This window comes from Botrytis porri, assembly GCF_014898465.1.
Source record: "Botrytis porri strain MUCL 3234 chromosome Unknown BPOR_005, whole genome shotgun sequence".
In the NCBI taxonomy this organism is placed as follows: domain Eukaryota; kingdom Fungi; phylum Ascomycota; class Leotiomycetes; order Helotiales; family Sclerotiniaceae; genus Botrytis; species Botrytis porri.
In genome coordinates, this window is record NW_024066079.1 from 1336405 (window position 1) to 1362996 (window position 26592).

The 26592-nt window shown below is 40.1% G+C and overlaps 9 protein-coding genes across 9 annotated transcripts; 5 read left to right on the plus strand and 4 right to left on the minus strand.

Moving 5' to 3' along the window:
* Positions 1-82: 82 nt before the first annotated feature.
* On the plus strand, positions 83-1460 carry EAF01_004090 (uncharacterized protein; the record flags this gene model as incomplete). Its single annotated transcript, XM_038912344.1, is given in 4 exon segments — positions 83-234; positions 361-534; positions 549-982; positions 1030-1460. The coding sequence occupies 4 exon segments, from the start codon at positions 83-85 to the stop codon at positions 1458-1460; spliced, it is 1191 nt and encodes a 396-aa protein (XP_038772028.1).
* A 925-nt stretch (positions 1461-2385) lies between these two features.
* EAF01_004091 (uncharacterized protein) lies at positions 2386-3859 on the plus strand (the record flags this gene model as incomplete). Its single annotated transcript, XM_038912345.1, has 3 exons — positions 2386-2402; positions 2912-3248; positions 3323-3859. 3 exons carry the CDS (start codon positions 2386-2388, stop codon positions 3857-3859), a joined length of 891 nt encoding a protein of 296 aa, XP_038772029.1.
* A 4803-nt stretch (positions 3860-8662) lies between these two features.
* On the plus strand, positions 8663-9778 carry EAF01_004092 (uncharacterized protein; the record flags this gene model as incomplete). The annotated part of the gene is made up of 1 exon (XM_038912346.1): positions 8663-9778. The coding sequence occupies one exon, from the start codon at positions 8663-8665 to the stop codon at positions 9776-9778; it is 1116 nt and encodes a 371-aa protein (XP_038772030.1).
* Positions 9779-11334: 1556 nt separating this feature from the next.
* EAF01_004093 (uncharacterized protein) lies at positions 11335-12061 on the minus strand (the record flags this gene model as incomplete). The annotated part of the gene is made up of 2 exons (XM_038912347.1): positions 11335-11764; positions 11886-12061. The coding sequence occupies 2 exons, from the start codon at positions 12059-12061 to the stop codon at positions 11335-11337; spliced, it is 606 nt and encodes a 201-aa protein (XP_038772031.1).
* Positions 12062-13044: 983 nt separating this feature from the next.
* Positions 13045-13733, minus strand: EAF01_004094 (uncharacterized protein; the record flags this gene model as incomplete). Its single annotated transcript, XM_038912348.1, has 2 exons — positions 13045-13408; positions 13567-13733. The coding sequence occupies 2 exons, from the start codon at positions 13731-13733 to the stop codon at positions 13045-13047; spliced, it is 531 nt and encodes a 176-aa protein (XP_038772032.1).
* An 834-nt stretch (positions 13734-14567) lies between these two features.
* EAF01_004095 (uncharacterized protein) lies at positions 14568-15062 on the minus strand (the record flags this gene model as incomplete). Its single annotated transcript, XM_038912349.1, has 1 exon — positions 14568-15062. The coding sequence occupies one exon, from the start codon at positions 15060-15062 to the stop codon at positions 14568-14570; it is 495 nt and encodes a 164-aa protein (XP_038772033.1).
* A 1624-nt stretch (positions 15063-16686) lies between these two features.
* EAF01_004096 (uncharacterized protein) lies at positions 16687-17158 on the minus strand (the record flags this gene model as incomplete). The annotated part of the gene is made up of 2 exons (XM_038912350.1): positions 16687-16879; positions 16956-17158. 2 exons carry the CDS (start codon positions 17156-17158, stop codon positions 16687-16689), a joined length of 396 nt encoding a protein of 131 aa, XP_038772034.1.
* A 2179-nt stretch (positions 17159-19337) lies between these two features.
* EAF01_004097 (uncharacterized protein) lies at positions 19338-21428 on the plus strand (the record flags this gene model as incomplete). Its single annotated transcript, XM_038912351.1, has 2 exons — positions 19338-19656; positions 19855-21428. 2 exons carry the CDS (start codon positions 19338-19340, stop codon positions 21426-21428), a joined length of 1893 nt encoding a protein of 630 aa, XP_038772035.1.
* Positions 21429-23898: 2470 nt separating this feature from the next.
* EAF01_004098 (uncharacterized protein) lies at positions 23899-25497 on the plus strand (the record flags this gene model as incomplete). Its single annotated transcript, XM_038912352.1, has 1 exon — positions 23899-25497. One exon carries the CDS (start codon positions 23899-23901, stop codon positions 25495-25497), a length of 1599 nt encoding a protein of 532 aa, XP_038772036.1.
* Between the last annotated feature and the right edge of the window lie 1095 nt (positions 25498-26592).

Sequence of the window (26592 nt, forward strand, 5' to 3'; positions counted from 1 at the left end):
TGTCATTCGAGAAGTATGAAAGTTTCTATCTTTAAAAACTTTCTCTGACGTCATTTTCTGGTATGAGTTGGCTGTCAGTAACATGTGGATTGCTCCAGACGGAATGGAAATATTAGGCATGGTGTTCAACTCTCAATTTCCGGCTCCGATAATTGAAGTGAGTAAATGTAACTTTCACATTTGTGCACTGGCTAATGTCCATGCGACTGTAGGCGGACTGCGGGGATATTTTGAGTACGATACATGACACTGATTATAAGCATGTAGACTGACTGACTATTCAGGAATAACGTTCCACAACAATTTAATGAATCTGAACGGTACCGCAGTTCACTGGCATGGTATTCGCTAATTGAACAGTAATTGGCAAGACGGTGTCCCAGGAGTTTCGCAATGTCCAATCACGGCAAGTCGAGTCTGGACATCCCAAAAAATGGAATACCGATCTTTGGCAGCCTTCTCAGTCCTATACATAAGAGTTTCAAGTGACTCAGTATGGAGTATCTTGGTATCAGAGCAATTTTGCATTGCAATGTAAGTTTGTGTAGCTTTGTAAATTCCTCTTTTGCTCGACGTTGGTTGATGTTTGTGTTAGATCCGGCAGGACTTTATGGTGCCTTGGGAATCGGCGGACCGGCGGGTTGGGGCTGTAGTGTTGGTGTTGGTCCGTTGCTGATATCGGATTGGTTTCACCAAAGTCCCTTCTCGCTATTCTACGAGGAATTATGTTGCGGAGAGCCTGTATCGAACTCGCACCTGCTGCAAGGGCAAGGAGTTTACTACAACGAAACTACAGGTGTCAGAAGTGGCAGTTCCTACTCCCTTGGTGTGGCTAAAGGTAAAAAATATAAGATCAGTCTTGTTAATGCGGGAACTTCCACTCAATTCACATTCTGGATTGATGGTCACACGTTTACTGTGGTTGGAACAGACTTTGTACCTATTAAAGACTGCGAAACAGATACCTTGAACATTGCTGTCGGTGAATGAAGTCGATCAACCACAAGGCAAATTTTTAACACTCTCTAGGTCAACGCTATGATATCTTTATCAAGGAAAATGCGGATTCTTCACACGGTACGAACTTCTGGATTCATGCTAGGGACTGTAACAGTCCAAAACAAATATCTACCTTGGGTATTTTCAGATATGATCAAGCATCAACTGAGCTTCCCGCGGATAGTCGTGATAATCGATCAAACTTCGGATGTTTGGAACCTTCAACCAAAAATTTGATTCCTGTGGTTTCCAAGAAGGTGGAAAAGCCGATCAATGGAATTACACCAGACCAATTCCTCAATATATCCTTGCAGCCATATCGTAGGATGGACCCCAATACCCACCCATTGAAGTGGAGTCTCAAAAACTACCCAATGTATCTTGACTGGAGCGTTCCTTCTCTCAAGCTCATCCAAGATAATTTCGATACATCGGGCATACCTTTCCACAAGATTATGTAACGATATTTCTAGATTATCCGGGCAATGATTGGCTTTATTTCCTCATCGAAGGCATGTTTAATACAACGGACCCAGCTATTGATATTACAAATAGTAGTCACCCTATTCGTCTGCATGGTCATGATCTTTCGATATTAGCTCAATCGCACACACTCTTTGATATCACCACATTTTCCCCAAATATTGATAACCCCCAAGAGGAGACACTGCTATGCTACCTCAAAATGGATACTTGGTAATTGGATTTGAAATGAACAACCCTAGATTCTGGCTTCTCCAATATCACATTGTAAGTAGCCCCGATCCTTTCCTCAATATGTCTATTTGTTTCTCTCAATATGTCTTCTCTTTTGTCTCTCGGAGCTATTTCTTTACCGCTCTAGGCTTGGCACGCATCTTCTGGGGTGGCTGTTCAATTTGTCGAGAGCTCCGGTCAGCTACTGAGCATGATCAGTAAGGCTGGGATAATGCCAGGCTTAGAAGATCAATGTGATGCCTGGACAAGTTAGTGTGATGATCACAATGTACCCGCAGAACACACTCAAGATGCAGAGTCTGGGGTTTAGCCTTTTAAGTCTTGATTACATTCCCTGAGTCTTCGCTTAATTGACTCCACATGGAATTCACTTTCAAAGGCCAATTTTGTTTTGCGTATTTCAATCTTGGATTTCTCATGTGCATTAACATCTAATGTTACAAAATAAAACTGGGAGCTTTCCGTCTAGTCATTTTGAGATTGACAGATGGTTTCGTGCATTGAATTCGAATCCACTGGCCTGTCAAACAGATAACTTTCCAGACAATTGAGAGCCTTACTGAGCTGATTTAGAAAGTTTTCGTGAATCTGGATTAGAACAAGCTTTGTTCAAAAATCGCTTGATACATCACCCGGGGAGCCAAAATTCAAGTGGTTTTCTACACAAACATGAATAGCATCAACCAGTATTTGCAGTGTTATTAGTAGTTTGCTTTGTCAGTAGGTAGGAGTATAAGTAAGACTGTCTAACCCCTCTAAATACCTGTTGAATCAAGTCTGTCACATCTTAATCTCATTAATATTAGCTTTCTGTATATAAAGAAGCTATAACAAACTATCATTTTACCCCAAGTCAAGCATAGTCTTGATTCACTCACAAGATGTCCCAAAGACGGAGCAATACAAGAACAAAATTTCATAGTAGAGTGAATAACTGATAATCACTTGTGTTCGGATGTGTAAATTATTGACCACTAACATCCTCTCGGTGTATGTCAACTAATTTCCGAGACATGGGGTCTACAGTAGGGTCTTAGTGGTCTTAGTACAGATCACTTCCTTCGATTAAGTTTAAGATACCACAATTGATACCCTCTGTCTGAGGGCGTCTTTCAGCTCCACATCAAGAAATCCGAAAACAATTATTCTCTTTATACTCAAAGATCAATCATCTTACCTGGCAATTTAGCTGAAGCTATCGACGCTACAAGGAAGACACCAGTGTATTTGCAACATGGCTATTAAATACTGCGGAAAGTTGTGGGTATAATCCGGGATATGATGACGAAATTCCCAAGCCGCAGTCAATGCAACCAAGCACTAGACTCAAGGGAAAAGCAAGAAAGGAAGCGAAGAGAGCCACAATCGGTTCGACACTAAATGTGCAAACTAAACTGAGGTATATTTCGACGAAAGAGATATTGCTACAGGCAGAAATCGTGGCAAAACACAAGAAGCCGCCCATGGAAATGCCAAAGTATATTCTGAACATCTTGGAGCGTGCAATAAGGGCACGAACACGCTGTGCTAGTGTAAGAAAACTTTCCTCACCTCCAAGCGAAAAATGTTTCACTTTACTATTACGTCATGCTAATTGAACGCACAGTGGTTTTGTAGCACCGAGACAAACCAGCATACCGATCAATCCAACCGCACACATGCGTATTTTATCTCAATACTTGAGAAGGCACTTGCTACACTCGAGCCTTGTGTGAGAAAAGAAAAAGGCGCTGGATCTAGCTCTCAAATACGAGGCAGCGTCGCAGCTCACAACACAAACACATATGGCATGCTGGAGGTTGAAGATGTTGGTGAGGATGACCTGAATATCACGCCTACTGACATCGTCAATGTGAATGCGGTTAAACCGAGAGCAAAGAAACACCTGAACATATGTGAGATGAAAATCGAGGATACGATAGACTTAGATTTTGTCGTATTTTGTTTCTTCGAGGATTTACAGCGCATACAAGAATTCTTGAAAGAGACATGGAAATTGGTTACTAAGGAAGAATTGGACGCCACAACCGCTTCTCTTGTGTCTAACCTGGCTTTCAGTCTTGCACGTCAAATTGAAGATGAGCTTATATCCAGCCACCCAAATTATTTCGGTAATGTTCCATCTTATGTCAAGATTGCGTGAATTCTATATGAAGTTACCCACGTCAGTGGCAAATTGGAACAACAAGATAACGCGTCGAAGAGGTCTACTACAGACGAGTTTGTGTATTACTCCACCTTTCGGACTCTATCCAAGTATCTTCAATACGGGCAGACTCAAAGTAATGGTGCACAGTGTGTCATACCTATCAGTACTTTGTTATCTGCAAACGATCAGGCCTACGAACAGACGGGTCAACATGTTATGCCAGTAACAACATCCTCCATTAATGATTGGAAGAATGAGGACTTACTGCTTTCTCAAATTCTCCTCGACGTCACGAATAAGAGCTTCGTGGAGTACCAGAATGAGATACACTTCAGCGAAGAAGTGAAAGAACAGAGACGTATCGATGAACGCATCATCTCAACACCATTCGAAGATGAATTGACGAAAAGCCTCATGTCCACCAATAGCACGGGCAATATCAGAGTCTCTGTTGTATTTGGAGCTAGAGCTCTCATGGATATTTCAAAGATTTTGGGCAGTGGTGCTAATAAGTCTTACGAAAGCTTGCGCCTCAAGGCATCCATTGCGTCACACGCTCTAGGAATCCGCTTCGATGCTACATTCGAGCACGGGTTTCAGAATACTCTCGAAGAACTGGATAGAGATTGGATCACACCGGAAACAACGCAGCGGGCAATCAATCTTTCTCAATCGATTCAACAAACTGTCAAGGACAACCCCCTAGTGGTCATAAAAAGTAGGCACTTGCGGGACACGGCGAACAAGATTCCAGAGCATCACTCTCTCTTTCGAGAGTTCAAACAGCTACGGGCTGAAACCATCTGGCCATCGAAAGATCGAGCATTCTACTATAACAATAATCCAGTTTATTGTGGACTCGAATGGTTCAGAATTGCCATCAAGCTGGAAAAGGAAGGTGTTGATCTTTGTAACACATTCACACCATTTTTTGCTGTTGCACATCTGTACAATGCGCTCAAGCAAGATGGTCTTGTTCAGAGTAACTGGGCCATATTGGATGGTGCAATTGACTCTCAACTGAAGCATCTCTTCAATGACATCCTACCTACAACTCATAAGCAAATCATCAGTCGATTCATCATGAAGTTGGGTGTTCCAGCTAGCGCCTTTGCACCAAATTGTCGCCCAGCTTCAACCGCAAAGAACTTAGGCGTCAATTTTGTCAAGAATACAGAAGACATGCTCAAGACTACCGAGTTTTCTAGCGCGCTGATGAGCTATCTCAAAGACCCAACCGCTGCTGATACCCTTCTCATGCAAGCTCAAACGCATGGGTGTATGAACGCTAAAGACAAGAAATTCAAGACTCGTCAGGGAACTCCTCTTGAGATCCTCACAGAGATGAGGATTTGGTTACCGCAGATCATCGCCAGAATTGAAATCCCGTACATCAAGCTTACACGCCAATGTAGTCTGTTGCTTTTACGTATCCGGGAAGCTTTGAACAAGGAACTTGGTATGGACAATAAGCACGGTCTTGTCGACTGCGCTGAAGCCAACCCGAAAGAGAATATTCTGACGGTTTTGAGAATCCTCGGCGAAGCTTACGGGATAGAACTTTGGTCGGACAAGGAACGCCGCAAGCTACGTGATAATCCGTATATAAAGCTGGAAACACCTCAATTGCTTATAGCCGCTCGAGTTACACGGAAATTCCTAGTAGAGATTGGTAAAGAGGACCCTGTCAAATCATTTGATGTTCCTGAGGCGTTACAGTTAAAGCGTGAATTAAGCCAGAAAGGACAAGATCTGCAGAGAAGATATCTGGCAGGTGACCAGAGCACAGAAGTTATCGATGGATTGAGAAGGGCAATTGCGGAAGCTTCCATATAGGCACTGATGTCAGGGCGATGTGATGTTCATCAAAGGTTTGAATTGAGTCTGTCCGTAGTAATAGGAATCGGCCGGAATTAAACATTTGTGCAATATTCTGAGCCTGAAATGATTGAGTGATTTCAACGTGCCACATCTTCAACCAAAGTGGTGGAATCTAATTTGAGCACAGAATCGCAATCTCCGTAAAGTGAAAGTTAAGTCTTGAGTGAAATTATACCAGGCATGCTTGTCGTTTAGATAATCTTCATCTAATATGACGCTACCTCACGTCACTTGTTTCCTTGCTCTAAAAGGACGCACACAATTTTCGAAACGTTGCTGTAAAAAAGGGCGGGTTTGTGAGGTTTTCCATTTTCCCCTTTCATCATTAACCTCCTCGTCTACTGTATTCGTTCGAATTTAGCGAACAAGCTTTGAACCCGACTTACTAAAACATTGAATTCAAGATACAAACCCCAATTTTTAATAAAATAACCATCGTTGTGACGTTCTATATAATCTGGAACATTGAGATCTCATTGCTCAGATCAACCTCGAGCACCAGAGCTTCGATGTTCCCTCGAACTTGGATCCTCGCATTTTGTGATTCAGAAATGAATCGTCATCCTGATGTGCAGTGCTCATCTTGTCCTATAGCCATTGTGTCTGTGATAAACACAATGAGAAATTCCCTTGTGACCCCACTACCCTTGGTCAAGATTACCACTAAAGTTTTAGGGAGTCCAGGTTATAGTTTGAGACGTTTTATTGATACTTGTAAATCATACAGCTATCGACTTCATTTTCACATCTTTACCGGAACGTCGCATGATGGCAAGACATAAATTCGCACACGAGTTGATAAAAATCAAGTTGACGATCATGCATGTACAAAAGCTTGATACAGAGACGTAGATCTGCTACTTCTTCGTCGTCTGGCTTTAAGGTTTGGAGGAAAATGAACTAAAGTTTCCTTCATGAGCTTCGCCTGGTCTTGGGTACCAAATCCCACGACAGACATCTTCGAGCTCGTTAAGTTCCGGTAAGTCATGGTAGTTCGTTGCACAGTTGCCAAAGTGATGGCTGCAATAATGAAATATATATACATCGTTGACAGAGTTTCCTTCGTTTTTTACTGTTGCTTTAAGAGCCGTCATATCGAGAGCGAGGGCGGAGGGTACCAAAGAGGTCATCACAAAAGTCAGATAGGACAAAAGTTGCGGTAACCGAGAAAGTATAAGACCACCCCCTAGGCGTTTGTAACATTCTGATTCCATGATGGGCAGATTTGTCAAGAAACAATGCAGCATTGTCGTGTTGCGGTCAAAGATACAAAGATAAGATGCATTTTGACATTCGAATCAAGCCGATATGGGTTTCCGTGGGATTCATAGTTTCAATCCATTAATTGCCACGGGTAATTTCCGACAGCAATATGAATGATTTTGCCGCGACTTGAGGTATCGAAATCAGAAAATAGCAGGCTATGTGAATCTGAACTTTAATTAGACTCTGGGGGTACCAGAACAGCTGAGGTCAAGAACGCAATGTCTTTGACATAAAGAGCAGAGATTTCGAAACTGTGGTACAGACTGTGGATTATATTCACGTTGAAATTTCTAACCAGAGTTTAAGCATGAGTGTTCCTATGAATCAACTGGACCTATGAACATCAATAGCTTATCATTCAAACCTATCTCGATTAAGGGATCCAGTCCGGGCTACTCAGCTTACGATGTACACCTCAGGAACCTGGCACGTGGACATAGTTGAAATAAAGATCGACCTTGGGAACTATATCATTCTAACGTGAGTTGTAGTAGATTCCCACATTCGTAGTGTCGATGTCGAGAACAGTCCATCCGAAGCGAGCATATTCAGATGAATGTGTAACTGCGAGCCTCAAAACCAATCAATGTATCTTTGGCATTCACGTAGGTATCCGGCTTCCATGGCAGGCCAATCATAGGGTGGCGATTGTAGTTGTGTTAAGAGACGAATAGCATAGCCTCATTGTGTTCTCAAGTTCTCAAAATAGCCCCTCCTGCCTAGGAAAAAGTGCATCATGAGACTCTCTGAAAGCTACGGATTTGATACCAGAACAATGTTGTGGTATATCGTCTCCGCTATCTTTGAGCACTGATACCAAGCAGGGAAAGATTGCTGGACTCTATAATTTGAGTGTCTCGAGCGTCCAGCGAATGATGGCGTTGGAGAACCTACAGAAACCTGTACTGGTAAATTTGATTGTTTCAATTATCAAAGTCGTGTTGTGTGCCGATTTGTTAGTTGTGGCAAGTCGCGTTGCTCCAAGGTTCTGAAGCCTATAGAGTTGAAAATCATAGCACCCCACACACTAAAAATCGGAAACACTCGCTAAGCCTAAATAGTCCTAGATAAACTTTTCACCACTCACCGCCAGCTACGTTGACAGCGGACCCATCGTCGACAGCCCCATCTTGACAAGCCCAACTGCTCACGTTTGCATAAATCATAAATATGTATGTGATTCACATAATAGGATTAATGCTGCTGATAAGTTAATGAGGGGCGAGTTATCTGCAATCTTTAGAACCATCTAACTATCAATGTCGTGAGAAAGCAATCCATCTCGAAAAAACATCATCCGCCGTCAAACTTTTATATCATTCATTTGAACCTCGGAAGCTCTCACCGCAATATGGTTACCTGATGACTCTTGATAACAGAGGGGAACATTAGTTCTGCTACTTCTTCCTCTCTCATTTTACTTCTTTCCTGCGTACGCTACACACAAATATATCTGCCCTGGAGGTTGATGTGAGTCTTATTAGTCTCAACGAGTCGATTTGATATTGACATTAGAACAGTATTTTTCGCATTCCCCCCTCAACACACCTCCACGCCCTGTCCCTCTCTGCGTCCATTCATTCATAGAAACAAAATTTCTCGAGATAGGCAGGCCACACAGGAGTGCAGTAAAGCCTAAGACATTACGAAATGGGTCTCGAGAAGCTCTTTGCTGTTGCAGCGCCTAAGAAAGGATCATCGAGATCATCGTCAAATCAAACGTCCATAGCACCAATGCATCTTGAGCAAATCTTTCGATTCCCTGGAGTCTTGACCGAAGTTTCGAGCGTTGTCAAGAATCTATCAGAAGGTTACACAACATATCAAAATGGGGCAGCGCTTAGGAATCAGCTGGAGTCCGTTGTGCCGGAGGTGCAAACGTTTGCTTCAGGGATGAACCGATATTTGAAGAACAAGAACTGGTTGGATTTGTTTCAAACCTTCCTGGTGGGGGCGAATGTTGTTGCTGCCTTCATGGAAGTACTGCAGGGTTCGTCGGGTCTTGAAGAAATCGGTTTAAAAATTTATGGCGAACTCGAAGCACAGACAGGACTTGCTGCCCCTGATAAATTCGCGAAGCATGTTGACAAATATATCCGGAAAGAGGCAGCGAGTGTCTATGGTGGTGACGAGGAGCATCTCTATTTCCTATATCACCCGGATACAGACTGGCACGGCGAGTTCCACGATATCGTTCAAAACAAACCGGTGCCAAGTAATTTTGTCGGCATGTCCGAGAATCTTCACGCCCTGTGTACTTGGATGTTATTCATGCGAAAACGACTTGAGAGATCAAGGATTAATGCACGTTTCCATCTCCTGATTCCTGCATATAGACCTATGGTTGTTAGAACGGCTTTCGTCTTTCCAGAAGAACTCTACCCTTTGACTGTCCGTGGACATATTCACAATTCGAAAGAATATGTCTGGTTAAACCTCCCTACGATGAAAGATGTTCCTTCCGACTTGTTCGAAATGTCAAATGTGGGTAATATTGCCGCTTTACCAAAGCCACCGGCACTATGGCAGCATGCGTTGACCTGGGTAGGGAGTATAGTAATGCCTAGAAAAGAGCCACCCCCAATAGTTCTAGGAAGGGGAAACGTCAGTCCTAATGCTCCTATCTCGTTGGAAGATAATGAAGACGAGAAACTCGAAGCTCCAGAGGATATTCAGATTCAGCCTGAAACACGACAGATCGTAAGAGGCGAGAAAAGACGAAAGCATCGAAGTTCACGCCCGAAGGGCGACTACAAACAGTATTGAATGTCGTTATTACCACGTGGAACGCGGAGTTTTTCGCACGTATCTCGTGCGCGCTACATGTGGGAATTGAACTGGCTGTCATGAGCGCATCTACGTCAGATTCAGTAGAAGCAAGATAGATGGAGATGAGTGATGAAATAGATACCAAATACAAAAGGAAGGAGTAGGATAGGAGAACATTGGTCATTTGCGGTTTACATAGCTTCGCGGTAGCCTCGACGTCGATTCGGAAGATCGAAGCTCATGGATTACTCCGGGAAGTGGCGTTCGCGATTGTTTTCTTTTTTCATGCGATACCAAAGTAGAATAGAAATACAGGTATCATGAAGGATTCTTTGAACAGGTTTTATACATTCGTCGGTGTGGCATGTCATACCTAAAATTTCAATTGTAGAACTATCTGGGAAAGTTCCTGGCTATGTAGATAGCTTTAAGCCACTTTTTTGGAGGAGAGAAATTGACTTAAATCTAACTTTAAGGCTTTAGTAAGTCATGGTCAATTGGTTTTCATTCTGAGAGTCCCATGATGATATAGTTGTCGAGCCTGAGGTTAGCGAAGTCTTCATTTAACTATCATTCAACCATTCCCCACAAGGTTAGTCAATCGAACGTGAATACCCCATCTATATCATCGTGAGATTGTGAGATCTACAACAGCTTTCGCTTGTAATATACACAGATTTTCAAAGAGTGCCCAAACGTTTTTCTCAAGAAGTAACATTTGGAAGGTCAACGAATTCATGGCACCCTTCCACCTAAAAAAAAAGAACAACGTCTGTTCAAAAGCGAAACGAACGGGTGTTGAGTAGCTATTGCGAGCTGGAGATATCAGATAGCTCAATGCGTTGTCAATTTTGGTCAATTTTTACGCAGATATGCTTATACCAGTTGACACTGTGAAGCACTAACGGCTTGCAAGCTGCGACGAGTCATAATATATTGCTAAAAGTGGCTTCAAGAATGGACAATGAAGCCAAGTCTAGACAACCAAGTAAGTTATTCGTGTATTTCCCAACAAAATGTCTGTCGGTCTGTACCAGCCGATGTGTGGTTGTCTCTCAGGCACATCAGACTCTCCTATCGGCGAACGACTTTCGGATATTTGGATTGAATTTCGCAATGTATTAGCATCACTTTGTGAATAGTAGGTAGATGAGGTGCCCTTTTGTTCATATCAAGCACTACACTTTGATGCGATCAGGAACTCGTGTCCACTGTTTCGTAAGTATGATTACTTCGTTGAAATTCAGTCTTGTATCTGTGTAAAGGCGAATTGTTTAGTCTAGGTTTACTAGCGCTATTTTCACTATGTGTTTTGTTTGAATCAATGTGACTAAGTTCTAGTGTGGAGTAAGATTCCGAGAAGCTGGCAAGAAATTGCCGTTGCGTGTTTTTTAATGCCATTCAGATTTTGGATGCAATGCAAACTTCTTAATTGGGTCACTATGCTCTGCTATGTAGTAGGGCTATCTCTGTGTGGCTGAGCCTCCCAGTAAAATCAGAACACCCGCACTACTATCACGCTGCTCCCTTGTTCTAGTACTTGGTATCTACCCTCAGAATTCCTCATCTTCTTCATATTCATCTCTCGAAGATCTATCTCTTGCCACTTTCTCGGCCTTAATCCTTGAATCCATGTACGATATCTTGGGGCGCAGTGGGTATTGTTGTCTTCCTTCAGCTTGTGCTAGTAGTGCATTTCTCGAGAAGTCCTTTTGATTATCTGGCCCACGTTTTCTTGTGTTGTTTGTAGCTCTCTTTCTTGGCGCAATAATTTTTGGAACTCGATTACGCTTCTCTGCTAGCATCGCAGTTAAAGAACTCTGCTTAGAAGCTCCTATTCGCGCGATTTTTCTTTTCCTGCTGCCACTATCGTCATCATCATTATCATCGTCGTCGTCTTCGCCATCGCCATCGTCACCGTCACCGTCACCGTCACCATCACCATCAATTTCATCTCCTCCTGGTCTCACAGCTGGGTACCTTCTAAATTATGTCAATATTGCCGAATTATGAATTACGATGAAGCTTGCTCTGAGCCGCTATTATGAGATCTGATGCTATTGAAGTTTCTGAGTGCTGGAGATAGTAGATGGCAGTTACTTACAAATCATGGCATACGGGACATGACTCCGTTGACATCAATTTTCGCTGGCACCTGTTATGTGCTGTTTGATCACCGAGTTCGCAGTATTTTTTTCGACGATGTGCATTTCGGCAGGCAGTGGTGTGAATAAGAGTAATATCGCCTCGCGGGCATAGATCGGTGTAGTAAACACACATCGCTGTTTAGATCTGTTCCATTGCCTTAATTGCAAAGTCTTGTATGATCTTAGAGCTAAGTGGATATGAGAGCTTAAATACTGTAGCTATAGGTCTAAATCTTCACAAAGAGAAGAATGGCTAGAACGAGCTTTGTTAAGATACCCAAACGAGGTCGAAAGCAAGAACGATTTATTACATGAGCCTCTATCAAGCGGAACATACAACAAACAACTAGACAAGATATCACAGATTAATTTGAAGGTTCTGGAAAAAGTCTTGTTTCTTATAGTATCATTTGAAAGAAAAGTTTCTTTAAAAATAAAAATCTAGCTCAAAGGTCTCTGTGATCTTGCTACTCTAATCACCCTGACTTGGATAGCGTTCAGTGAGGTGAGACATGCGACATTACAATCTGTCGACAGGACAAACAGGTTCCTTGAAAATGCATGACAGTATCTGAATAGACTCACTCAGCATCTGGTTTTCTTTTTATCCAACAGCACCAAAGATTGATGGTATACAATCAATGAAAACAAGAATGGATCTAGTATCCTCATATCTTCTACGTCCTCTATTTGATTTCCCGGGAAATCCTTTGGGAGAAAAAGCTTGGAATTTGCCTAGAAAGTCAGAAAGCTGCTGTTATTAAAACATGATTAAGGAGAGTTTCAAGAGTTTCAAAGTGACAGTGGAGTCTCATTACGGAAGTGTGATTTCTACTCGGAGATATTGATAACTAAAAAATGGTTCGCCATGTTTCTTGAGATCTTTCACGTGTTTGGTTCTACGGATTTCAATGATTCAAAAAGCTTCTGAATATCAAATGAGTCATATGTCTCAGTTTAAACGTTATCACGAACTGGAGAGGACTCTCTAATCTGTAGGCAATCGAATGGTTTCTCTCAGCTGCACCAATAAACCCACATATGTCGCAAGTCAATCTCTGTAACAAGTGAAACTCGGCTCTTCTCATTTTACTTCAACCAGTACCATCCATGGTATTAGACCACTGACTTTCTTGCCTGATTTGTTCTTTGGTTTCTGGCAGTGGGCGTTTTTTCTTCAGACTTCTCATCTTGAACACGTCCACGTTTTGCTGGGGTATTATTCGCCGGCACTGAGCCTTTGAATCCCCTTCCGGTGCTCCTACCGCGTCTTGCTGCGGCTGGAGTTTGAGAACGCTTACTCTGAGTCACTGTACATTGATCTAGTTTGTCTGTTTCCTCCTTCTTCTCATTCTCCTGCTCGTATGCTTCGGCCTTCTTTACCACTGCTATCGGCACCTCTTCTTCTACTTCGTCTTCCTCGTCTTCCTCATTATCCACAGTCGCGGCCTCGGCTGCCTCTTCTTGAGCCTCTGTTTGTCTAAGAATATTTTATTAGTGATATACACTAAATCGCATCAAGACTCGCGAAGCGATTCATGGTTTCTCCTCTGGCATCTTAAAAAGAGCTGGTCCCTGAGATACTTGTAAAATAATCGATCAAAGGATATCACTACTTACTTCTCTACTTCTCAAAACCCACAATACTCTCTCGCGCTCGTACTTTTCCTTATGTTGCCCATTCTGACTTCTTCGATGTCACAATATCGGAGCGGTCTGCAATTGTTTGCATAGTTACAAGCCCTGGCATGAACGAGAGAACATTCGTGACCTTCAAGACAAGTTTCAATGTAGTAGATGCACATTTTCAGTTGGAAGTAGGCTTTCAAGACAAACCTTAATAAGAACCAAACCCTTGGACCAAATTACAGAAGAAGGGGCAATACTTATGTGTAGAGATTTCCACAAAGATAAATTTTAGTACAATAGGGCTAGCTAATTTCAAAAACTTCTTCATAGATTGCCCACAAAAGAAGAAAAAGAAGAAATAATTGCTTCAAAATCTTGTGAAGCGCCTTTTCATCCTCATGTAATTTTCTTCGTGAACAAAACTCAAATGAGAAGGCAGTTTCAGCCTACTTCATTGTTTTTTACGCCATTTGAAGGTCTTGTGAGCAATGCAATTAAATTTGAATATTCACTGGCAATCATTTGTTTTAAAAACGCAGCACTATCAAACTCAACCCTGTGGAAATAACATGAGACGTCATCTGATGATGGCCCCGGTGGAATAGTTTTTGTTAAGAATGAACTAAGCTAAATAAGGGGCCAAATATCTAGCACACTCATACCCCAAGTGGGTATTATCCTCCTCCCATCCTCATTAGAGATCTGCGTGAAATATGGGCCTGTTTGATTCATTTTGAACATTTCTTCTTGCAAGCTGATCTAAGTTAGGATGACTGCATGTAATCTTCTTTGTTGATTTAAAAGCATTTGACCTTGATCACAGGTCCTAGTACAAACTCAATGAAAATCTTTTTGTTTCTAGTACCAGCACTACTATGATTCAATATTAATCTTTCATTCAGTTTAAGACTGTATTCCTTTAGTCTCAGCCGCCTGCATTGAATGTGATTCCTTCAACAAGAGATGCAGTCAAGATGGCCAATATTCTACCATCACTTCTCGCGGCGTGGTTATCTAATCACCGGCTCTGGAATACCCTTTATCTTATAATCCGAGACGTGCTTGGTATCTCGAGCGCCAGAACTCTTACCTCCAAGCGACTGCTTCTTGGTTGTGTTGGCCACGCGCTTCTTGTTTGTCTGGTTTGCCTGGTTATTTGCAATATTCTGAAGTGCATTTGACAAGATACCTGGCCCTGTCTTACGCTCGAGACCTTGTAGCCCGGAAGGTCTGACGTCACCCAGTAACAATTTAGATTTGGTAGCGCTGTCCTCCGCCTCTGCCAATTCTTTCGTCGATTTTCCAACACTTGCTGACCCATCACATGTGAGTCTCTCCCCGCGTAGCTGATGAGAAGATTCAGCATTTCTCCGTGGAGCTTCGTCTTCATCGGTCTTACTGATGGTCTCCATATTTTCGTTCACCAGAGCTCTCTTATGCCCCGAAGTTTCTTCCTTATTTTCAACAGCTTCCTCTTTGCAAAGTTCTTCCTCTTGGGCTTTCATGTCCTTGATGATTTCCCTACAGGTGTCGTCAGCTAGTGGCAAAGAAATTTTTTGAAATGTCGCGCCAATTCCCTCACTCAGGTTAACAGTCCAGAGCTGTTCACCATGTTTCAAGCCCAAATTTTAAGGAGTACTCAGAATTGCTTACCTCACGCACTGTTCACAAATTCTAGATTTAAGAAATTTTCGCTCTACCTCTCCTGCTATTAATGCAGCTTCGTATTTGCAACTTTCCGAGTCGATACCTTCCTCCCAAGAGGAACAGTGTGTGCATTTCCTGCGCCTGGATACCTCGTGATCGTTCCAGCATGCTTCTATCGTGTAGTGACACATGGCAATTTAAAGTTTCGATTTATTCGTTTATGGATTGGGGATTAAGATGATAGTAGCTAGGTGTCAGTTCACAACGTAATATCTATATCTATCATCAGGCAAAAAGGGAACAACAAATTCAAAGAGCACTTCCTAAAAGGCAAGTACTCCTGAAATTTATTCATTTCAAAGACAAATTGCATCTAGAATCTGCGTTTGATGCGTTGGAAGTTTCATTCCTGTGACATTCAAGGGCTCAAAGATAAAATCTGGGAATGCTTCGTCGAAATGTTCAGGAACATGCTTTATTATCTTTTTTTGATATAAATAATTAGTGTGAATAGGATGAAATTTTAATTTTTGTTTGCGTCGTCAAAAGGTTAGTAAAGCCTTACTGACTCATTACAGTGTAACCCAACGAAGTCTTTCAAGCCTATAGTACATGTTTTCAATCACGTTTCTTGTAGTACCATTGAACCACAGGTTCGATCTTCTCAATCGATTTTGCCAGAAATTTGGCATTAATTGAGAAAAGTTTGGGGATTTCATTCCTTGTCCGGCGAAAACTGACGGGTAGGATGACGACACTGGGGAGAAACTTGTAGTCTCGTGTAAAACATATAACCAAAAAGTCATTCGACCTTCATCGCATGGCTTTCGTCTTTGCGTGGAATCATACCACAGATCGAAGATGCACATTCTCGCAACACGATTTTCTAGTCTTCGAGGTAGAGTCAAGAATCACTGAGCTCGACACGTGCTTCCACTAGGTATCATCTGAAAGCGCCCCTAATCAGATTAATTAAGCGAGCTTCGCAGGGAGAGTCTGCATTTAATAGCAAGTCAAAATTTATTGAACACACATCGATTGATTTCTCAGAGTTACACAATTCTGGAATAGAATAACAACCTTCGATACAATGGGATCTATGGCCATAACACAAATAAACTTAAAGCATTGAAAGATTTAATTCCGCAATAAATGAAAGCCTTGAATGGAGTTCAAATGGCAATGTCACCCACTCTCATTCAGCTTTTCAAAAAAATAAATCAAACAGTGATTCTGATTGCTCAGCAGGTTTTGCTGGCTGCTGAACAATTTTGGGCAACAAGTGAAACCGAAGATGCAGCACCACCTTGACTACATCTCAAACTCTACATACTCCAATTTTCCCTCGTTACCTGCACCAAATTGATACTCTGAGATCCGATTGCGAATGTCATCCTGACATATATCAATATGGAAGAGTGATCATAAATGCAAGATTCTAATTCATGACATCATCACTCCTGATTCACGGGAGCGCGGTAACTAGCATCCGTTACCGTCATCCGTACCATCGCGGTCACCTCTCCTATCACACGGTTTGTCGGAAGCATGACTATTTTCGAAATGAAAGTTTCTCTGTGTATCATGTCGAAGATTGTTGGTCGTCGTCTGAGATTGAGAAATGATCTCTTGTTCACTGGACATTGTCCCGATAGGAGTAGACATTGCTTCTTTTCTGGATTGCGTAAATTAGCTGTGGGGAGCTAAGGAATGATTGTGAAGACTGGCGTTTCGGTGTCGGAAATACTTACACATCTTGCTCTATATTGGGATGGCATTTACGGCAAGGTTCAGGATACATCCAATGTGCAAATTTCTGAAGGTGCACTTCTGCCGCTGAGTAGATGTCGCAGGGAACGAAAGTCGACCGTGCTCGCGCACATAGGTGGATCATATCGAGCTTCATCCAGTGTGCATCCTTGGCTGAGCAGGTTATGATGTCAAACATACACATCGTGTAGTTTAGATGTTTGAGAATAAACTTTTGTGTATTTGATATCGAAAGAAGATGGGTAAGGGCCTAGAAACCTGATGTAATATCGTAATTTCAAAACAACTTTTGTGGAGAAATATATAGTCTAGTGTCCCGTACACATGTTTTAGAAGCTGCCGGACCCAAGAATCAAATCACTATTATTCTTTTCTCTTCATGTCTTTCATTTCCCGCCCCTTTATTCACTAAGAGGAAGCGGTCGTACACTCATCTTTCTTTTCAGTTCTCTTTTTCCAAGTGTGAGAAAGCCTTAGATCAGATCATACAACTATGCACAACGACTGTTATGACATCTTACATTATGCACTAAACTTGCCCAAAATATCCGGCACAGTGATTTTCTTACAGGATCTGTCACATTGGAAGCTTTTTATGTAGACTCAAGCAGTGCTTTATTTTGAAAGATGGAAATCTAAGCAGGATGTATGAAAGCTTTTCATAAGAAAAAACTCTACCATAAAAACAAACTCCCACATAGAGACTCCAAAGCAAATTTACTTTGAAAATGCGATCCTTCAAAAATGTTATTTCGGATAGTGATTCCATTCAAACAATCACACCATTTCCCATATGATTTTTAAAGTTCTCCTGTGCACTTCCATAAGACCTCAAAGTAAGGGGTTGAGATATCTTCTTCGTTAGGTCTTTCATCTTATCATTCTGACCCTTTTAGCTCATTCTCTAATGGGAAAGACAAATGAAAAAATACTAGAAGTCCTCTAATTCATATATAAATGTCAGCCTATCTCAACGCCACAGAATTGTTATCAGTACACATTGCCATTCCATCAACAGATATTTATCCCATAGTAGTCACAACCATCGCGCATTCATAGTTCATACAACTGAACATGGTTTCAAATTCCCAATATTTTCTTCGATCCGATATCACAAATTGGCCGTGTATCACCATTCCCATCCTGGTGGAAGTAGAGCACCGACATTGTCGAGCTATAGTCTATGTCTGCAATGGATGTAACGAGAGAGCCGATGTGCGTTATTTCTCCTGGTGTAATGTGCATGAAGGTACCAATTATAATTGTGGAAAACGTCACACTTATTATTATCTTGCACGCTTGGCGAGAGAAACGTGTTATAGTTGTTTGGTCATAATTAGGGGGAAGTAGGTGTCCAAAAAAAAATTGATTCGAAGATTATACGGACTGATTACATCACAGATCCCTAAAACATCCTCCTGGATTTCGTAAAAACCACCCTAAGCGGAGAAAACAGAAGAATTGTAGAGCACTTGCTCCTTTCAATCGCGACAAGAAGAAGCGTAGAGATACAAAGGGCCGAAAAAAATGGGTGAAAAGAGAAAGAAATCGTGATTAATCGGTTGGTTTCAATTTAGGCTTTAGCTTTGTGCACACAGCGTTGAAGAGACGGAGGACATGGATTCATTCAGCTTTTGATGGAATCTGGTTAATCGGAATTTGTGGCTAATCACGTTGTATTCAGTTCGTGTCAAGCATTGAATATCAGAGTGTAAATAGAAATTGTTTGTTGCTTGTTACACTAACTAAACTTGCGAAGTTCCAAGATGTTACATCCGAATAAAGAATAACAACGAAGTTTGTTATACAATCACACTAATCCTAAGATAAGAGTATTTCTCGAGAGGCAGCGTGATATCAATGCTAATATTGCAGGATGGATTCCCGGATAGGAAATACACAATCAAGTTCACAAGAGCACTCAATCTATGCTTCAATATACGAGGGCCTATTGGAGTCTGTCATGCTGAAGCCGTTTCTTTGATTCTATGATAAAATGTATCATTGGTCACCTTGATGTTTAGTCAGAGATCAGACAAAAGATGTTGAGAGAAATTCTCAAGTATCGTTTCTCGGATTTTCGTACTGGATCAAGATAAAAACGGGCAAGGCTCTCAGAAATGATATGTGGTATCACGCACATGACGTGGACGACCACTTGCACAGCATTAAGGATTCGCAAAACGCTACCAATGTGCATCCATTAAACTCTTAATGTAGTTCTCAGCTAATTGGTGCTTCGAGTATGTTACCATATATGAAGCGGCTCATAAGGCTTGTCGCCGAATTGTTTCATTTTTTCTTCAAGGCCCCAAGAGAAACGTCGATTTTGATCAATCAACTCAAATAACTTCCGTATCAAGATGCCTGGTTGTGAAGTATGTTTTGACTTGAATCCTGGCTCCGAAGGTGGATTGATCAACTGGAAGATTCATATTACAGATGATTGTGCCTGTGAATTTCGTCTGGCTTTTGAAAGTGCTCAACTCAAAAACTCTGCTGGAACTCAATGTTCGAGTTGCTCGATGATCCAAAGTGGAATTAGCTTGATTGAAAAGAAGTATTCGACTAGAAATCATCGGATAGATGTGAAAGAAGGGGGGACTTTAATTCTTCGTGAAGGGATTCCACTGATATTGGAACTGAAAAACTTGCTACACTTCGAGTACTTTTCTAAAAGAGGTAGGTCACACAACATTCACATACCAATCTTCTATTCACAGCGATACTAGATACATGTCAAGGAACCGATACCCGAACTCCTTGGATAAAATCCTTTGGCATAACTGAAGACGTGCCTCCAAAACTGTCGATAAAGAGCTGAAAATCTATCATCAATAAAATATTGTTACACTGAGCACGGTTCTTGTTCTATCAAAGCACCAGAGGAACAAGTCCTTCCATCAAGACTACTTGATATAAGAAAAAAAGCTCATAATGCAATCGTTCCTGTGGAGGTTCATAAAAACAACGGCTCGGAGGCAAGAAAAGCCATCACACGTTATGCGACACTCAGTCGTTGTTGGGGAAAAGTCCAGCTTCTGAAAACAACCAAGAGTTCTTTAAACAAACACAAAAATGGAATACGACCAAGCATTCTTCCCAAAACTTTCCGCGAATCGATAAAAGTACTTCAAGCTCTCAGGATTCACTATGTATGGATAGACAGTTTGTGTATAATTCAAGACGACGATGCGGACTGGAAGCGTGAGTCAGCATGTATGGCTGCCATCTACTCTCACAGCTATTTAAATATCGCTGCAACAGGTGCAAGAGATAGTACGGGTGGATGTCTTAACATACGATGTTTGAAGCAACTGTTATTTAAATTTGGAACAAAGTCATACCCCATCACCGATCAAGGCAGGAATATTGATTGGGGAATTCGACTCCGCCCTTCATTTGAATCAGTCCATCACCGTTACAATAGTCGGGTGAGTTCTGAAACAGACCTTTTGGATAAGATAAATACCCCTCTTTTGTCTCGAGCTTGGGTATTTCAAGAACGACAATTAGCACCGCGAACTTTACATTTCCATCCTTCCGAACTCGTAATGGAGTGCAAATCAGGTCTCCGCTATGAATGCACAGTTCTTGAAAGAATGAACGAAGATTCAGGCAGTAATTCGAAGGATCAAGATAGCTTGGGACCTGAGGCTTACGAAACATTCAATGAATGGAATGAATTGGTCAGAGAGCATTCGCAATTGTTGATCACGAGGGAATCAGACCGGTTGATTGCGCTTATTGGAATTGCAACCCAATTCCAGAAAAAAGTGAATTGTGGAAATCTAGCTGGACTATGGAGCTCTGATATTGCAAAGGGCTTGTTGTGGGATATTACTGGAAGCCCTTACATGAGAGAAAGAAAGGATCTAAAACGTTTTGAAGAACCCTTTGCCCCCACTTGGTCCTGGGCCTCTCTGGTTCAAGGCGTAGGCACTTTCACCACCTCAGTTGTGTTTCAGCCAGGCCAAGTGCTCACACCCCACGAAAATTTCAGATACTTGGGGACCAATTTGTCGTATTCGGCCAGTGATTGGCATAATATGCAAGGCAAAGCTTATATCCAGATCCAATGTTTAGCTATACCTGCCATCGTGTACAAGGAACGAAAGCACCCCGGTGGTTCTGTCAGACCCAGACTTGTCTTCAGGAGTGAATACAATCGAAAATTCGAAGCTAACTTGGATATGTCTCCAATTATCTCGACAGCTGATGAGATTTTCTCTGTTGCGAGCAGTACTGATATCTACCGTTTAGTAGTTGCAAGAAGATATCACACAGATGAAAATACCAACCAAAAAAATTCCTGGCTACATGTCCTAATGTGCACATCTTTGGAGACAACAACAACCAAAGAGATCGAGACAATAAGAATTGGGGTCTGCAGCATATTTGAAGCTGAGACACCACTCAAGTTCGCGCAGGATTTGGGTTTCAAGCTGCTATGAGAAGTCAGAATATCAGGTTACATACAACTACCTTTGTTAATCGGGATTTCTGTCGAGTTCACTTCTGCACTATACAAGGTTTCTTTGATCTGTAGAACTGTGAATGATACGAACAGAAATGAAGATAGCAAACCAAAAAAAAGCTCTACACCCCATTGATGAAGAACGAACGTATTATGCCATCACATCGGAAAGAAATATTTGGTGGGGTCTACCGCAAAACATGTCAATCACCGTAATCACTGCCATTCTTTTAGGGCTTCTATTTCTATTCGATAGTAAGTTCTCGTAAATTTGTTCGAGTGGAATGATGGAATGGCTGTCAAACATTCAATTCATTCATCTAATTACTTCCTTGATAACTATTGTCATCAATTTAACACAATGAATTCTGAACTAACGTGGTTTATCATCGAGTAGCCTATATCATTGAGTGGCTCATTTTCATTTCAATTTACATCTATCTTTTTCAATATATGTTTTATCAATAATCTATAATAAATTCGAATAATTAAGAAGCTTATATATTCCTTATTATTGAAGCTATTTATAAAGATAAAAAATTAAGTATTCGAAAGACTATTATACTCTATAATATTCCTTATACAATTTTTTGATATAGAATGGAAGGTTTATTTCTTTATATAGAAACTTAAGCGAATTGTTATAAGATTATAGAATTAAAAGAAAAAGTGATTGTTTAATATATACTTGATATGGATTTAAAAGGATTTCTATTTAAATTAAAGAATATGAAAGATATGGCGAATAATATTCTCGAATTAAAGGATATGAAATATATTAAAAAACTCTGGGTATATTAATTTATAAAATATTGAATCAAATTAAAGACACATTTTAATTGTATTTATAACTATTAAAGAGCTTTCTACAAGAATCCTAAGCTTTTTGAAGAATGGTTTCAACTAATTACAAATATACGAGCGAAATATAATATTTTAGATAGAGATTTCTACAATTTTAATGAAATAGACTTTATAATAGGGATTATATATGTAATAATAATAATAATTAATACTAAACGAAATGGCAGAAGCAAGATAGTACAACCAGGTAATCGAGAATGAGCTATAGTAATAATATACAGAAATAAAGAGAATGAAACTATTTGTTACGACGACATCTAACATACCGAGTCACCTGATCAGAAAGTCACGGGATTAGAGATTCCCACTGGATCCCACTGCTCCCACCTGGTGGGACACGATGGGATCAATGGGACAACAAGGAACGAAGGTCTATATAAGGGAATGGGTTTCATTACAATGTAGAGCTTCGTGCTCAAGAACAATCATTAGTTTCATTACTATAGTTACGAGAATTGCAACCAGTTACAACCTTATTGAATTCCTACTTGAAGTCTAGTCTAAACCACCTCGAGAGATCTCTAGACACTTCCACGTGACCCTAGAGGCAGCTCCCGTAACACTATTCCCTCATTTTTAATAATTTAAGGATAAGTTTATCTTTTTAATTAATATATCGAAACGAATTTTCCTACGAAATAAGCTATTAAATCTATATCTAATAGATGGATAAATAATAAGATAGATTTAAAATAATTGAAATACTTTGATAAATATATTAAGAATTGAAGAAAGGGTAAATATTGAATATTGGTACTAAATAAGTAACGTGATTCATCACCGAGTGGATCATATCACCGAGTGGATCACTTTCACCTCAAATATTCATGTTTCAATTCAATACGCGTTTTATTAATCAATTATTATGTAATCGAATAATAATGAAGCTCGAATATTCTTACTTATTGAGGCTATTTGAAAAGACAAAAAACTCAGCATTCAATAATCTGTTAAGCTATATAATATACTATATACAATACTACACTATAGAATGAATGGTTTTACTTTTCGTATCGAATCTTTATGAAATAGTAGTAACCTTTTGAAATTAGAAAAGGAGATCATTATTCAATATATAATTGATATAGATATGAAAGGTTTTGCACTTAAATATAAGGGGATAGAAGATATAGTGAATTATATTCTTGAATTAAAAGGAGTAAAAAGAGTTGAAAAGCAATAGACGTATCGATTTGTAAAACACAATAAAGAGTTAAGGATGTGTTTTACTTGTATTTATGATTTTCAAAGAGCTCTTTATAAAGATTCTAAGCTTATTGGAGATTGGTTCCGATGTATATCAAATATATGAGACAAATTTGGTATTCTCGATTGTGATTTATGGAATTTTGATGAAACAGGCTTTATGATGGGAATTATAAATGCTGGTATGGTTGTTATTAGCTCTGAAAGATTTGGTAGGAATAAAGCTATAAGTCAACTACCCCACTTTCCGACCACCCCCTCTTTTCGACCACCTCAAAAACCACACCGCTTTGAGTAATTATAAAATTTATACTTTGAATAACTCAACAATGCTTTAATCAATTAATTTGAAATTTTGATATTATTATAATTGTGATATGAAGAATAGATATACCGAAGAAGATATCGCAGAGGCTCTTAGAGCGATTACAAATGGAGCAAGCATACGAAGAGCTAGCTTGGATTATGGTGTTCCACGTACCACACTTCACGATCGAATATATGGTGGAGTTTCGCATCAAAAAGGCGCCCAAATACTTCAAAAGTTATCTCCAATTCAGGAGAATCGACTAGCAGAATGGATATTAGTACAGGAAGCTCTTGGTACTAGCCCTACACATCGTCAAATCAGAGAGATGGCAGAGCACCTCCTTATTGTACGAGGGGAGGATCCCTCACTTGGAAAGAAATGGATACATAGCTTTTTTCGAAGGCATCCTAATATTGGAACTAAGAAGCAACATCAAATCGATTCTGCACGAGTTTCAGGTGCTACATCTGATATTATTAAGAAGTGGTTCCGGAACCTCGCAATCCCTGAAATCAAGGCTATTAAGCCGGCCAACAGATGGAATATGGATGAAGCAGGTATAATGGAGGGTCAGGGTCTTAATGGACTAGTAGTAGGAAGCACTGATCGAAGATTTATTCAAAAAAAGCAACCTGGATCTCGAATTTGGACCTCTTTTATAGAATGCATTTCAGCCAATGGAAAAAGCATTACTCCCCTTGTAATATATAAGGGAAAATCAGTTCAACAACAATGGTTTCCAACAGATTTGACTCTATTCAAGGGTTGGAACTTTACCGCTACAGAAAATGGATGGACTACAGATGCTACAGCTTTAGAATGGCTGAAAAAGATCTATATCCCTCAAACTACCCCTATTCAGCCGGAAAATTCAAGACTCCTCATTTTGGACGGACACGGAAGCCATGAAACTACAGCATTTATGTTAGAATGCTTTAATAACAACATATATCTCTTATTTCTCCCACCACATACGTCACACGTACTACAACCACTCGATTTATCTGTGTTCTCACCCCTAAAAAGTGCATATCGAATCGAACTTAATAAATTAAGTCTATTATCCGATTCCTCACCAATTGGAAAGCGCAATTTCCTTTCTTGCTATCAGAAGGCTAGAATAGAAGGTTTAACTATTCAAAATATCAAGTCTGGGTGGCAAGCTAGTGGTCTTTGGCCCAAAAATATGGCTAAACCTCTTATGAGTCGACTTTTGCTTGAAAATAGCAATAGAGAGGTTTTATCACTTAATCCTGAATCTGATGATGATCCTATTCTTCAATGGAATATATATTCATCGTTTATTCAATGGAAAACCCCTCAAAAAGGAGCCGATATCAGAAAATATAGAGATATAATGATTCAAGAGAAGGAGATCGATTTGCCAACACGAAGATTACTATTTCGCAAGATTATAAAAGGATTCGATGCTAAGGATTATGAACTCTTAGAGGCAGAGAATAAGATTAGAAAGCTAGAATATCAATTAGATGAAGCATTACCTAGAAAAAGGCGAAAGGTTGTGGTATCTCCAAATTCGAAGTTCGCAGGGATTAGAGCTATAAGGCGTACACAAATTGAAGCTGGAGATCGTGAAGATGAGGTAGATGATAGCTCTAGTGCTATAGAAAGTGATTCTACAGGCGATTTCATTGAAGTTCAATAGTTATTGAGTTATTAAAGTTTTAAGTGTAGATAATATGAATTTTTTAGGTGGTCGGAAACAGGGGGTGGTCGGAAAGTGGGGTAGTTGACTTATAGCCAGGCAATCGAGAATAGGTGACAGCAATTATATGTGATAATAGTGAGGGGGATATTATACCTCCATTTCTGATAGTTCAAGGATAGATGTATTTTTCCAATTAGTATACGGAAACCAATCTTCCTGTAGATTGAGCTATTAAATCTACTTCTAATGGATGGACGAATAATGAAATAGGATTAGAATGATTGAAATACTTCGATAAATATATAAGAAATCGAACTAAGGGCAAATATAGAATACTAGTATTGGATGGGTATGAAAACTACGAATCAATATTATTTCAGAATTATTACAAAGAGAATAATATTAAATATATATGTTTACTATTGCATTCAAATCATTTAATTCAGCCTCTTGATATTGAATGTTTTAGTACTTTAAAACGAGAATATAGTATTCAAATTGAAGGGTTTATAAGAGCACATATTAATTATATCTCACAGGTTGAATTCTTTATAGTTTTCAAAGCTGTATATCAATGGTCAATCACAAATCAGAATATGAAAGCTGGGTTTCGAGGAGCAGGATTAGTTCCATTTGATCCTGAAGCAGTGCTTTCCAAATTAGATATTCGAATCCATACGCCTACTCCCCCCCCTTTCAATTTAGATCTCTAGATCTCTCAAACTCCTTATAATCCTATAGAAGCTCTTTCTCAATCAACACTAGTTAAATCTTGAATAACTTGTCATCAATCAAGCTCTTCTACATTTTTATTTAAGATTGTATTAGCTTTAGCTAAGGGTATAAAGAGACTAATATATAAGAATACACTTTTAAGTGTAGAAAACTGTATACTTCGAAAAGCTAATAAAGCATTAAGCCGACATTGACGTACAAAAAAGACACAAATATATCAAGGAAGAGTACTTACTAAACAGGAGGCTATGGATATATTATTTTAATAAGAAGTTGATATTCAGATTCGATATAACAAGCATTAAAATAGGGGGAATTCTAATAAGGAAGTATCTTCTAATCGATGTTATAGTAATT